General features: G+C 40.1%; 1 protein-coding gene across 4 annotated transcripts in view; it reads right to left on the bottom strand.

Annotated features, from left to right (window-relative positions):
* Positions 1-186: 186 nt before the first annotated feature.
* CLIP1 (CAP-Gly domain containing linker protein 1) overlaps positions 187-14,947 on the bottom strand; it is a 146,844-nt gene continuing 132,083 nt past the window's right edge. For all 4 annotated transcript variants that reach the window (XM_047762143.1, XM_047762144.1, XM_047762146.1 and 1 more), the window contains 6 exons: positions 13,330-13,382; positions 6,494-6,611; positions 6,252-6,402; positions 5,661-5,710; positions 2,461-2,585; positions 187-1,900 (listed from right to left, as the gene is read on the bottom strand). In XM_047762143.1, the coding sequence (XP_047618099.1) occupies positions 1,675-1,900; positions 2,461-2,585; positions 5,661-5,710; positions 6,252-6,402; positions 6,494-6,611; positions 13,330-13,382 (723 nt within the window). In that variant the 3' untranslated portion in view covers positions 187-1,674. The remainder of the gene's footprint in view (positions 1,901-2,460; positions 2,586-5,660; positions 5,711-6,251; positions 6,403-6,493; positions 6,612-13,329; positions 13,383-14,947) is intronic.

Here is a 14,947-nt window from a genome sequence, read left to right as displayed (position 1 = left end):
GGTAGTACCTGGTGCCACTTACATAGCAATGGATAAGCACCTTGGGTATTTATTTTATGCTGAATGGGTCATAGAATGCTTTGAGATAACTTCTTAAAAGCTGTTTATCAACCAACTACAGTAGAAATTGCTATTTGGATCTACAGTGCTTGTTCATTTGTAGAAAAACCATTACGACAAATAAACCTGAGAATAATACCAGTTTACTACCACTGGCAAAAAAGAATAACCCTTTATTAATGTAGATACAGAACACTTGTTTGCTCAAATTTTAATACTGCTTTACATATAGTTTGTGAAACAGTTCCTATTCATGTTTATAACCAAAAATTTGAACTGATTACAGGTTTATCTTTCACTTGTCAAACACATAGTTGATAATCTCGAGGGGAAAATACATCAAAGGCATATATACAATTATAGAACTTCTTATTATACATGTCTCATGGATGATACATTTATTTATTACTTTTTACATATTCTAGAAGACATTCAAATGAAGATAAATAGATTCAAACTGGTTGATAAAAGTTCTCCTGGTTGAGGTCCTTCATTTTTATTTTTTTGTGATAAGAAAATCCAAAATTATTAATGTTGAATTTCTCATCATACATTCATCTAAAAACACAGTAAAAAAAAACTTGTAAAGATTGTAGATCGGTTAATTTAGGTGTTCTGTAGTGGCTTATTATCTAATTAAATTACTGCTGGGGATATCTGCTGGAGAAGGAAAATAAAATCCGGAGAAAAATCTCCCAGTGATTTCTATCTGATAAAGAAATAAAAACAAAAAGAAGAAAATAGCTGCAAAGCCACAAGATGCTATTTCTGGCCTAGTCTGTTATGTCCTGATGAATATCTTGAAGTGTTTTATTTTTCATAAAGGTAAAAATCTGAAAAGAAAGACACATTGTGTATGTTTTTTCCCAAAATATAGATTTTACAAAAATATATACATATAATATATAGAAGCTGAAATTATGCAAAACCAATGAACAGAACACCACAGTAGAGTACGTGGGTGCAGCATAGAGATTATAAAATGTACCCACAGCAGTTCAGGGGCTTTCCCCTCCCTTGACCTGTTTCATGATTTTATAATCACACCTAAGTATCATCAAGCATGAAATAAAGGCACTACTAACATCAGGTAGTGCAAAGAGCTCAGATAGTTTTTTAAGAATAAAATACTTTAAATGAGTAGATGAAAATGCAAAATGGCACATTTTTTCAACTCATTCCAGTGTTGAAGCTTAACCAAAACATCTAAATATACAAATGCAGCCTGGAAATAGTTTAGTGCAAATATGAAAAGTAACGGCATAATTTAAAGTTACTTAAATAAGGTATTGTAAGGGTAGGAATTGTTCTATGAGGTTTCCCTAGGGACAATAAATGTAATGGCATCCGGTGCAATGTCTGGTTAATACTTTTAAAAATCAGGAAGACAAAATTAGAGGTGAAAACTCACCTAACTATTTATTATTCTAACTTAAAAACTTAGAGGTGGAGACTAAAAGGGTGATTTGTTGACAAGCAAAATATTTTCTTAGATTTGTTGGTGGGGGTAAAAAATAAACGTGAGTTCTCCTGAAGTCCGCACACGTGATGCTGGTGGTCACTGCCTCAATGCCAGCGCATCTGAGAAAGCCCAGTTCTTGACGGGAGGCTTCATCAGAAGGTCTCGTCATCATTGCAGTTGGTTGCCCAGTGCCCGAACATCTCACAGATTTCACAGTAGGGGCGTTCCTCGCTCCGACTGCCGTGGTGTGTGGAATGGGGAGGGTCCTCAGACATCTGTGCCTGGGTGGGACAATCCTCTGTGTCATGGAGGTCAAAGCAGTCACATATGTCACAGAAGAGGCGAGGTTTCTTCTTGGACTGTTTCTCCTGATCATCACTACAATTGTTAGCGTGGGTAAGCAGAAACACATCTCCATCAGAAGAAATTCAAGAGACAAGTATCACTTGTAATGAATATAAAATAAACAAGAATTATGGGCAAGTCTGGGAGCCTCGAATGTAAGGACTATGGGTCCACATTTAAAATTTGCCTTTTTAGGGCCGTGCCTGTGGCACATGGAGGTTCCCAAGCTAGGGGTCAAATCAGAGCTACAGCTGCCAGCCTACACCACAGCCATAGCAACTCGGGATCCAAATCTCGCCTGTGACCTGCACCACAGCTCACAGCAACGCCAGATCCCCGACCCACTGAGTGAAGTCAGGGACTGAACCCGCATCCTCATGGAAACTAGTCGGATTTGTTTCTGCTGAGCCACAACAGGAACTCCTTCACATTTAAAGTTTTCACATCAAACTATTTCCACTCTCTTGCCAGATCTATGGAAACTGATTTATGGCCAAGTAACCACAAAGCAATTCACCAGAGTATCTAGCTTTAAAAACACATTTACTTAGATGGAACTAAGGTTCCCAGCAGCATTGTGTAACACAAGATACCTGTCGTAACTGTTCAGGTCGTCGCCATTCCCATTCAGAGCTGCTTCTGACATCATCTCCACCTTCATCTTGAGGTCCTGATTCTTCCTCTGAAGGTCCACTATTACTGAATTTAGGAAATCGATCTGATTTGGGGGGGGGGGACAAAACAGATGTGTAAAAGGACTGAAACATGTTCGCGAGAGCATCAATAAGTCAGGGGTACACTCTCAGGTTTTGGTTGCAGAGTGTGCTAGATGCCACAGAAGGACTGACAGTGTCCGTGGCAGAGCCCTTGTTTTATATATGTTTATACACACACACAGTTTTACAAAAAGCATAACCAGTTTTCATGTTCCATCAAACTGCAGAACCAATTCGGGACTTTGATGTTCTGTAGATCTAAAAAAGCTTATAGAAATTCCACCACCTGACATTTACTTCTTAGTCACGGTAGGAGGGTAACTGTGTCTTCAGAGGCAAATGAAGGAGTTGTAAAGAGAAGGCTTAAGGCGCCTTCCACCCAAGTGGACACTTGCGCATGCCAAGGGGGCAGCACACAGGGGACCTGGGCTGAGACTCAGGACAGTAGGGTAACGACATGACTGACAAGAGGAAATGCTCTTGTCTGAACATTTTCTTTCAAAGCAATGGCACTTTAATTTAAAAACAGTAAGTTTCTTCCCTCTTTTACAGGCCACATCAAGGTCTCATTTCTCTAAATGTCCACTGAAAAAAATCCCACTTTACACTATTAATACATGTGTGTGTGTTTAAACCCATACAAACATACTTCACTTTTAAAAGAAATATTTGGCCTTTTTCTCCCACTGGGGTGGTTATGAAACAAAGCTAGCAATCTCCAGCTTTGTGATTCTCTGCAGACTATCCCTTCCAACACTGGAAGGCAGACCCACTGAATCTCACGTCTCAAACCACATTTTCTAAGACTTTATTCTTAGAAGCTACATATCAGGAGGGGAAAAAAGCCACAAAATGGATGTGAGTACAGGGGGACATACACATGCATGCACATGTACACAACACACACACACACACACACACACACACAAACACACACGCTCACAAATTAGGAAACATGAAACAAACCATTTGCTGGTTGGAAGAAAAGTGTTGGCAGTGGCAGACGAAACAAACGGAAGCAGAAAGGAACGGGGAAAGAGAAAACATTGTTAATTAAGTTTGTGCTCATTAGACATATAAACTAAGCAGACAGTGCTATACAGGCTAAGATAGGGTGTTTGCTAAATCCTTACATGCCTTTTAAAAGAGATGTAACTAAAATCACAAACTCACTGAGGTTTTCTTTTTCTTTTTGTCTTATTGCCTTTTCTAGGGCCGCTCCTGTGGCACATGGAGGTTCCCAGGCTAGGGGTTAATCGGAGCTGTAGCCACCGGCCTACTCCAGAGCCACAGCAACGCGGGATCCGAGCTTCGTCTGCAACCTACACCACAGCTCACGGCAACACCAGATCCTCACCCCACTGAGCAAGGGCAGGGATCGAACCCGCAACCTCATGGTTCCTAGTTGGATTTGTTAACCCCTGCGCCACGATGGGAACTCTGAGGTTTTCTTTTATTTAAAAGTGATAGATGGGTTTTGTACCTTTGAATTTTGAACAGGATAAATATGTCCAAAATATATTATTAAAATTGAAGGAAAAAACAGTAGATGTTTGTTGCTTATGGGCTATACATTTCCAAAAACAGAAGAGTTTGCCCCTATATAATCCCATTTTTAATTTTTATGTTTTTGGCTGCAACTGCATACAGAAGTTCCTGGGCCAGGGAGGGATCAAACCTGAGCCATAGGAGCAACCAGGGGCACAGCATGCTGGATCCTTAACCCAATGAGCCACCAGGGAACTCCAGTATAATCCTATTTCTTAAACTAAGGCTATTTTGATAATTTTGGGTTTAGAAAACAGTTTTCTTTCCTTTTCTTTTTTGCTTCTTTTAGGGCCACACTATTGGCATATGGAAGTTCCCAGGCTAGGGGTCGAATTGGAGCTGCAGCTACCAGCCTACACCACAGCCACAGCAACGTCAGATTCCAGCCACGTCTGTGACCTACACCACAGCTCACGGCAACGCTGGATCTTTAACCCACTGAGAGAGGCCAGGGATCGAACCCACATCCTTATGGATACTAGTCAGATTCGTTTCCACTGCACCACAACAGGAAGTCCTAGAAAACAGTTTTAAAGAACCCTGTCTTTTCTTTTTAAGGTAAAGATGAGCAAAGAAGCTTCTGACAGAGGAATTCTACTTCCAGGAATCTATCCTGAAGAAATATTAGTATATCTGTAAAATGATAGGTGTTCAAGGTAGTTCATTACAGCATTGTTTATAATACACCTTAAAGATCAGAAACATCCCAAATGTCATGTCAACCAATAGGGAGCTGAGTAAATTATGGAATAGGCATATAATGGAATACAGTACAACTATTAAAAAGATAAGTGCAGCTCAGTTTAAGTAATATGCCATTTGTGTAAAAAAGGGGGGTAGACTGTATTCATCTTGGCTTGTATATACATTTTTTGAAAAATCTCTGAAAATATACATAAATATATATTTTTGGCTGCTCTGCAGCATATGAAAGTTCCCTGGCCAAGGATCAAACCTGAGCCACAGCAGCAACCTGAGCCACTGAAGTGATAATGTTGGATCCTTAACCTGCTGAGCCACGAAGGAACTCCCAAAAGTCCCTGAAAATAAATTTATTTAAGACACTAATAACACTGATCACCTGTTTAAGGGGTTAAGAACTGAGCAGAAGAGAGATGGTATTTGGAGGGGAATTTTAAAAAACTGTATATATATTTAATACTGTTTAATGTTTAGACCATATGAATATATTACCTATGTAAGAGATTAAATGATTTTTTATTTAAAAAATTTTTTACTTTATTTTTTTAGGGCCATAGGTGCACATTGAAGTTCCCAGGCTAGGGGTCAAATCAGAGCTACAGCTGCTGGTCTACACCACAGCCACAGCAACACAGGATCTGAGCCACATCTACAACCTACACCACAGGTCATGGCAGTGCTGGATCCTTAACCCACTGAGCAAGGCCAGAGATCAAACCTGCATCCTCAGGGATACTAGTTGGGTTTGTCTCCTCTGAGCCACAACAGGAACTCCTAAATGATTTTTTAAAACATCAAGTAAGCAAAGCAAAAGGAAGGAATATTACCTGACTCTCCTGGGCTCTTTCATCCTCTTCTGCCTGAGTATCAGCATTACCTTATATTTAAAAAAAAAGAAAAATGGAGGGGAGATTTTTTTTAAATTGTAATCTTTTTCCCTTTTATTGCAATGAAAGGGCCAGTGTTAGAAACCCATTCTCATGTGGAATTCTCAAGGTGCCTCTGTGAGAACACATTCAGTTCCTGTCCTATATCTGGACCACTGAGACATGGACACAGGCCCGACCCCTTCACATTTCCTCTCTCCAGGGTTGGCCCTCTGCTGGGTAGGGACGCCTGCCACATCCATCTGAATGGAGAGAGGTGAGCTCCCGTTTTCTCCTCCCCTGCTGTGTACTTTCAGAACCCATAGTTGATCTGGGATGGCAGCTGCCACCTACCATCTGATATAAATTTCTACCAACATTCAAGACCACAGGGGTGTCCAGTGTGGGGACAGGCAGGCATGCCCCGGCATGGGGCCTCATCTGAGGACAGAGAGGCAGAGTCCAGGGCCACACATGGGCTACCTTCCAAGGGCACCTCTACTGGGAAGGGCTCCTCTGCAGGAAAGACGCGCCACTCAGCTGTGGTTTTACCTGAGGAGCTGCTGAGCTGCCTCTTGTTTTCTTTGAGTTGAAGCTCCAAGTTCTTTACCTTGAGCTCAAGCTTCACCTTATCAGACTCTAGAGACTGAACAACTGAATGCAAGGACTTGGCAGAGGCGTTCTCTCCCCTGAGCACCGTGACCTGAAACACAAGGGTTGGCTTAGGGCTCGGGGTGGGGTGAGGGCAGGAGACCCAGGGGTGGCACCAACAGTCCCCTGACGTGGTACCCTACCTCATTTCTCAGTTTTTCCAGCTCTGCATCCTTTTCTGTGAGTAAGGCACTAGTAATACTGATGGATTTCTGCAAGGAAGCTTTTTCTTCATCTGCGTCTTTTATTAACTTGGATTCTCTAGAAGACCAAAGAGTTAAAAATTCCAGAAATCAACTGAGAGCATGCTCAGTGTACAAGTGTCCAAGAACAGACACACAATTGACTTTAGCGAATATAAAGGGAAAAAGTACCACAGGGAAGTTTTAGAGGGGGTTAAGGCTATTATGCTTGCAAAATTTTACTTGAAGTTTACTTACTGTGAGGGGAGAAAAAGTTTACCTATGCATAGACATGCCAGAATCTGCATATCATTGTATCCATTTGAATTTAAAGAAACAAGTTAATAACTTTGGAAGACTGTAGAATTAAACAAAACAAGACTGTTGTACCCACAAAAAATTACTTAAAAAAGCTAACCCCCCAAGATGAATTCTGTTACTTCTTGAATAAATTATTACCAAGCAATAACAACAATTAAAATACACACATGCAAAGCAATTATACAGATGTCATGCAGAGCAGTTTTATGCTGGAAGTATCAATTGGTTCTCACTAATTTCAGTAACTCTGAGCAAGTTCCAAGAATGTGTTTTGGAGATCTTATGGGCCAAAACAGTAGCAGAGATTATTACTACTATTCAAACTGAAGGAGTATTACTTTTTGTCCATTGACATTGAGTTGCTCATGGAAAGTAAAGGTAATTACATAAAGGCTAGAACAGCAACATGAAAATGGATTTTTAGCTGTAGAATGGAAACAAGGGGGCATCTGGAGGGGGAAGACCAGTGCACATGATTTACGTTCTTGGGGTTAACCCAGCATATGGTTATCAGCGGAGGGAGACATTTATTTTGGTGTCAAGGGAGTGGAAAAAGAAAGGGAAAGATGAAGGAAGACAGGGAAGGAGGGCAAGACACAAAAGAGACAACCCGAAGGGCAGGATACTCTGCATTCAACAGTGTGTGCATGTATTTACATTCTCCTGACGACAATTCCAAAGTCCCAAGGTCGTCAGAGCCAAGGAAAGACTGAGGAACTGTCACAGATTGGAGGATACTAAGGGGATGCGAAAACTACATGCAATGTAGTCTGTCCTCAACTGGATCCCAGGAGAGAAGAAAAAAAAAAAAAAAGACATAAAAAACCTGGGGAAATTTGAACAATGTCTAGAAGCTGGCCAAGAGTCTTGGACCAGCACTACCCTCTCAGTGCAGATAAAGGACGCAGGCTATAAGATGTGCACGTGAGGGGGAGGCTGGGGGAAGGGAATTCAGGAACTCTGTACCATCTCCTTTCCAACTCTTCTGGAAACTTCCAGTTTTAAAATAAATTTTAAAAAATTACATGCAATGCAAAACAAGATGAAAAGTAACTTGTATCACAGAAATATTCTGGGAGAACAAAACTGGAGAAAAAGTCCCTAACTAACCTCAGGCTGTACCACCGAGGAGGCCCTACATTTATGTAGGTAATCGTCAGGGAGTCACGGTTTAAACCACAACAAACCCAATGACTCCTGGTTCTCTTAGAAGTAGCAGGGTAATGCGGAGCATGTAATGGTTCAGTCTGTTTTAGAGTTGGCTGCAGGGATTGGAAACTGAGGCCCAGGATAGAAATGGCAGAATGTATGTCTAGTTAGTGAGACCCAAGATATCCGGCACACGAATTACAGAATTCTCATGGTTTATGGTAAATTGAACTTCTACACAAAGATGAAAATATAAGTGTTGTATTTATCTCATTGTGTGGCTGACACTTACACCCCAGAATAAGTAGTAAGAAAAGAATCTGAGACTTAATAGAAATTTCTTGAATTCAACACCCAAGTATTCTACATACACTTGGTGCTGTTAAATTACTAACTGAATAACACCTTGCTGGGGAGTAGGCTCTCATTTAAGTTAAAACAAAGGTTTTAATGAAAGGAATGTATAGGAATTTTTTTTTTCACCTGGAAAGCAGATACATCATTTTATCCAAAGATTCAATAAATCTTGGGCTACTTAAGGTTCTATTAAATTTATTTGGTAGTTCATTCTATGGTACAGCCTATTTCAAGAGGTTTACTTGTAAATCCAACTCAAATTTGGAAAATGTGATTTTAAACGTTTTCACTGAAAAAGGCCATGATTTTAGAGGTCACAGATTTAGTCTTCTGTAACTGGGACTCTATAGTTAGTCAAGATCTCGCAGCTTCTGTGCATTAGGGAGGGATGAGGACGCCATCTGCTGGCAGAAGGAAAAAGGCACAGGCCATCTTTGCTCCCTGTCCCACACATACAACATCTATGTGAGGCTACTTTCTAAGAAGATGGCAAGCAGAGGTTTCTTGCACCAGTTTTCAAAAGATGTGTGGTTAGGAAAGGGGTCTTTGAGTTCCCTGGTGGCTCATCAGGTTAAGGATCTGTCACTGGCACTGCTGTGGCTCAGGTTGCTACTGTGGTGCAGGTTTGATCCCTGACCTGGGAACTTCTGCATGCCATGCGAGGGGCAGAGAAAAAAAAAAAAAAAGAGAGAAATCATCTGACTTGTGATTTATATGCCAAATGATAGGATCAATAGACCTTGACAGGTCATCTTTGTGACAGATCCTCACTGCCAGCATCTTAAGGTGATTTCTAAGCCCAAACACCTCTGTGCAAACCAAGAGGGGCTAAATTAAACAATTTATGCCAACATTACTGACACATGAGTCACATATGACAGGAGGGCCAGGGTTACATTTAAGCCATGCTGGCTGGAAAGACTGGACATTACTAAAAATATCAAGAAGGGAAGATAAATGTAACATGAAAGAAGGGCTACAGGGGCCAGAAATCTTTCCCCGAAGGGAATTTGTTACCCAGATTCTTTCCTTACTATTTACATAAGAAATAAATTCCAGTAATGAAGCAAATACCTTAAAGTGTTACTGGGCAAGCTTTAAAAATGCAAGATAACAAGAACCAAATATTAGGAACATGAAGAGAAATGCAAATACAGTAAGGAGAACTAAATTTGCACTGAAGTTCTGTGCTGTAGATATAGAAAAGATGTGTGTATGTATGTGTGTGTGTGTGTGTGTGTGTCTGTGTATACTGCTGAGAATATTTTACAAAACAAAAGCAAGACACAGAGGGACAAAGGCAGCCAAAAATATATATATACAACAATTTGGTTTACTAAAAATATATGAAATTTATTTATTATAACGTGGATAGACTTTCTTTAGTCTTACCATTAAAGACACACAGATATAGCAAAGGAAGCAAGTTAGGAAAGGGAAAAGAGAGGGGTGAAATGAGCATTGGTAAGCAGCGCAAGCTCGGAGACAGTCAGACAGTCAGCAACCCACAGTGAGCTTCAGGAGCTGGGGTAGCAGCGACCTCTTCAGAATTGGCAGATGGTGCCCAGCCAGCTTTCATTCCTGATACAAACCCTGCGTTGACACTAACACAATTAACTCTGACCCTACAGGTCCACAGCTAAGATTTGGGCTCTGGAGTCCCTTCTTTGTCATCAAAAAGCCTGGAGAAGGGAGGGAAGCCAAACAGGTTCCCAATCTTTTTCAGCCAGAGGAAGACACTTCTCTATATTCATCAATTAGAGCAATTCAAGGTTGGCTCTGTTTTATCTACTAGGCATCTCAGAACCTGTTTTGAAAGTGTTTCGCCTAACTTGGGGACTGGTTTTCCAAAGAAATGATTACAGTTTTAAACTAAGAGAATTTTTAAAAACTACTACTACATGTTGCTTGCAATTCAATGTTAAGACAGCCAAAAACCACACCAAATACAAGAAGGTAATGCTAGTTTCTTAATGATTATTTTCACCCGCCATCAAGGGTAAGCACTGCACTTCAATATGATAAACAATATAGTCTGTATGAAGCAATTATATACTTTCTTGACTATGTAGGTTCAATTATCACCTCCAAATTAAACTGTTGGCAAAGATCTCAGTTCTGGCATGAACAACTACAATGAAAATATCTTTGTGGTTTAAATACTTTCCAGACTTTTACATTAAGAAAGTATCTAATTCTTTTTATTACTCTATGCTTAATTATTACACACCCAGACCTACATATGAATCCTTTACCAAAGTGATTTTCAGAAGGCACTTAAGTCCCCCAAATAGTAGCTAAAATATTACTTGAATTCGGATTTCTGAAACAGACATGACTTTCCATGAGGGTTAATTAACAATCTGACCAAAGAAAAAGTTCTAAATATAAAAAACTAAGTTTAAAATTTTTTCACTCCCAGAAAAATTAATCATCTTTATCTGCACTTACTGGCTAAAAGAGTGGTTTTCAAGAGACATTCTCCTAAACATATCCAGAACATTTAATGGGAGCAGGATGAAGTAAGAAGACAGGAATGGGCAAGTACCCAAATTGGTTCTATCTTTTTAAGAAAAATTCACATACATGTATGTTCACATTTTAAAAGGCATAAAATTTAGTCAAAGTCACATATTAGGGTCTAGTAAAGCATGGCATATTTCTTTTAAAAAGTAAAAATAAATCTGTAACCAATAAATGTACAATGAGAAAAGATCCCACTTAAAAATCTGAAGACCTGTAGCTTACGCCTGCATTTGAGTTCTTGGCCAAGTTGCTTAATTATGGGGGCTTTAGTTTCATCATTTTATTTTTCTTTGCTTTTTAGGACTGCACCTGCATATGGACGTTCCCAAGCTTAGGGGTCAAATTGGAGCTGCAACTGCAGGCCTACACCACAGCCACAGCAACATGGAATCCAAGCCGTGTCTTCGAATTCCACCACAGCTCACAGCAATGCCGGATCCCCGACCCACTGAATGAGGCCAGGGATGGAACCTGCATCCTCACAGATACTAATCAGATTATTTCCGCTGTGCCACAACGGAAACTCCCTAGTTCCATCATTTTAAAATGCAAGCCCCACTATACATTTCACTGGGTTATTTTGAGATGCCAATAAAATTGTGAATTAAGAAGTGCCACATAAATGTAAAGAGATTTACATCCAGCACTCACACCAATCCGTTTTTATATGTGCACTTGCCAGAATGCCTCAGGAATAAGTGCTATTGGTGTTTTCACATACCCTTGATAACGGCACACAGGGGGTTCTTTTTAAAGAAATAAAGCCTTATTTATGTAAAAGATCCCAAGGCCCACAGAGGCAGAGCTGTGTGTTCACCCAGGCACCTGGTGAAGGGATGGCAGACCAGTCACCACAGCTCATGGGCGCGTGGTGAACACCTGGCTGGACCAGAGTGTGGCAGTGATGAAATACCCATGCATTCTGATGCGAAACTTTAAAAAAGAATGGGTCTAAGGATGTCTTTAAAAAAGAAAGGGGGCAGGCACCTCTGGGCTGAGGCTTAATTTCCTGTGGAATGTAGCTTACGGAACACAGATATCTCTGTGGCTAAATAAAGTCCCTCAGTTCTGAAGTAACTGTCATGCTGCCAGGAGGGGACACTGTGTGTAAAACAGATACATCAGTTTAAGGGGCACTTCCTCTGTCCTGACAACTAAGAATAAAATGCTCTGTAAGAGCACGAAGAATTCTTTTTTTGTCTTTTTCACTGCACCAGAGGCATGTGGAAGTTCTCAGGCCACGGAATGAGCCCACGCCATGGTGGCGACCTACACCACAGCTGCAGCAACTCTGGGTCCTTAAACCACCATACCACAAGGGAACTTCCAGGAATTCTTGGTTTTCCATTTTACTTTATTTTTTTTTTTAAACAGAAGAATTCTTGATTATACTATTCCTCAAGATTTGGGGGGCGGTTGTTTTATTTTTTTTTTGCTTTTTAGGGTCACACGTGTGGCATGTGGAAGTTCCCAGGCCAGGGGTCCAATCAGAGGTGCAGCTGCCAGGCTACACTACAGCCACAGCAACACGGGATCCAAGCCGCATCTGCAACCTATGCCACAGCTCACAGCAATGCCAGATCCTTGCCCCACTGAGAGAGGCCGGGGATCGAACCCACATCTTCACGGATACAAGTCAGGCTCGTTACTGCTGAGCCACAATGGGAACTCCAAGTTTGTTTTATTTTTGTATTTAGTAAGATAAAAAAACAGGTCACTGTTGCAATGTGCTGTACAGGCAGTGGTTCTTAGCAACAGCACACACTAGACCTGCTTGGCATACAGGGTAAAGCACAGAATTTCTCTCGGCACAAACTGTTTTAAAAGAGTGGGCAGAGACCATCAGAAAGGATGAGCATCAGACCTCTAAATGATTATTCCTGGGGGCTCGTTTATCCTTACTCAAAAGTACTGGAAGCTTCCATTTGAATAGCATTTGATTATCATGAAAGAGTAACAAATAACAAAGCTCTCTCTCTTTTTTGAAAGAAAATAAATGTTTTTAAAGAAATATTTTAAAATAATGTTTTTAAGGAAACATTTTAAATGTTGTTTCCTATTATTATTGAAAAATTAAAAAATTTTATAACTGAAATTAGTTTTTATATGCAGATCAATTTACTCTAGGTAAAATAATAGTATTTTTAGTTACTGAAACTAGGAGGCAACAGCAGCAGAACAGGAGACACTCTGACTTTAGAATATTTCAGGATAAACACAACTGAATATGGCTTAAAACTAGTCCTTGTTTTAGTAATTAATACCGCAATTTTTGCAAATGGATTTTTCATAATTTTTTCCGTTCAGAATACTAAACTATTACAATGTAATTTTCTGAATATAAGAAGGTCATGTTTTCTACTGTATACATAATGTTCTAACATTTTCCTTAATAAACACACACCACATACACCCAAAACAATAGACACAAAAAGAAAGCCTACCTCTTTTTCATTTCTAACAACTGATTATTGAGCACAGATCTCTCTTCTTCCAGCTGGAAAAAAAACAACACACAAAAAAAAGTTCAGTTCATAATAAGTCCGCAGAGAGGCCAATTTCTCATTCCACAGGTCACGTTCCCACACTGCAGGACAGCGGAAGCAGTTGGCTTTCCCCAGAGGCAATGGGAAACGAGCACATGTACATCACAGTATATATGGTTTTTTTCCGTTTTTTGTTGTTGTTGTTTTTAGGGCCGCACCCAAAGCATATGGAGGTTTCCAGGCTAGGGGTCCAATTGGAGCTGTAGCTGCCAGCCTACGCTACAGCCATACAGGATCCAAGCCGCATCTTCGATCTATACCACAGCTCACAGTAACGCCAGAACCTTAAACCACTGAGCGAGGTCAGGGCTTGAACCTGAGTCCTCGTGGATGCTAGTTAGCTCTGTTAACCACTGAGCCACGACGGGAACTCCCCAGTTCTTAATTTACAGATCATTTATGACCTGAATGACTCCCCTTTCTCTGGGACCTGAGAGTTATAGTATTAAGTAATACGATGTACATGCCACATCTTAGACATTCAATAAATATTTCCTTCATTTGTTAAATGAATGAGTGAGTGAAAGCTTCACTACTAACATTCTGGTTCCTTTACTGAAACAAGAGAAGTCAAATGTCACTAACTTGTGTAGGGCCAGGAATAGGTGATTTATTCTACATGGGCCTCATCTTATGCCTATTATATTCCAGGCATTTCTTTCTCACCTATAAAATAGGAAAGTTACAAAAAGAATTCCAGTGGCCCTTTAGTTCTAAAATTTCATTTTTCTGGGAAGCTAGTCAATCTTGTGAGGAAAGGCTCACCTCTACCCCCAATCTGTATCACACAGAGTTCACCCAATTACAGTACCACTGTTTCTGTTTTGCTTTTTTTTTGGCCATGCCTATGGCATGGGGAATTCCCAGGCCAGGGATTAAACCCTTGCCACAGCTATAACTAGAGCCACAGCAATGACAATGCTGGATCCTTAATCTACTGAGTCATAAGGGAACTCCAATACAGCACCAATTTTAATTCACACTGTTAATACAACAAAGAGGTAAAAAAAACCCTCTGTTTTTGTTTTTTAAATCAAAGGATAACACCAAAGAGTATGTAATGGTTTCCAATCATTTGGGAGTGGCCCAGGATTTAAGCCACTAGCCACTAGAAGTAGTCATGGTCTTATTTCTGACTATGTGTCAAGTATGTACATGCTACATTTGAAAAGTTCTTACATGCTAACGTGTGTGTTTTGAATATAAAATCACCAAGAAATCTATAGAGGTTAACGTACAGTTTTTTCCACTGCAGACTCTCCTTTCCTAGTTCATTAAAATATGTGCTTTTGCTGCATGAGTAATTCATAGAAACATTTAGAAATTTTTAAAGAGTAAAAAGGAAGGGAAAAGAGTGGGAGGAAAACTTTAAAAAGTGAAATGAGAGAGAGAACATCTGGAGAGTGGGATGTGGAGATGACAGGGGCCCTCATTTTTTTTTTCCTTTGTGGCCTTTTATATAGTTTATATTTATTTTTTAAACAAGGAAATTGTTTTACTTTTATAGTTAAAAAAT

The sequence above is a fragment of the Phacochoerus africanus genome, chromosome 15 (genome assembly GCF_016906955.1).
Source record: "Phacochoerus africanus isolate WHEZ1 chromosome 15, ROS_Pafr_v1, whole genome shotgun sequence".
NCBI lineage: Eukaryota > Metazoa > Chordata > Mammalia > Artiodactyla > Suidae > Phacochoerus > Phacochoerus africanus.
This window is presented reverse-complemented; position numbering and strand designations above follow the sequence as displayed.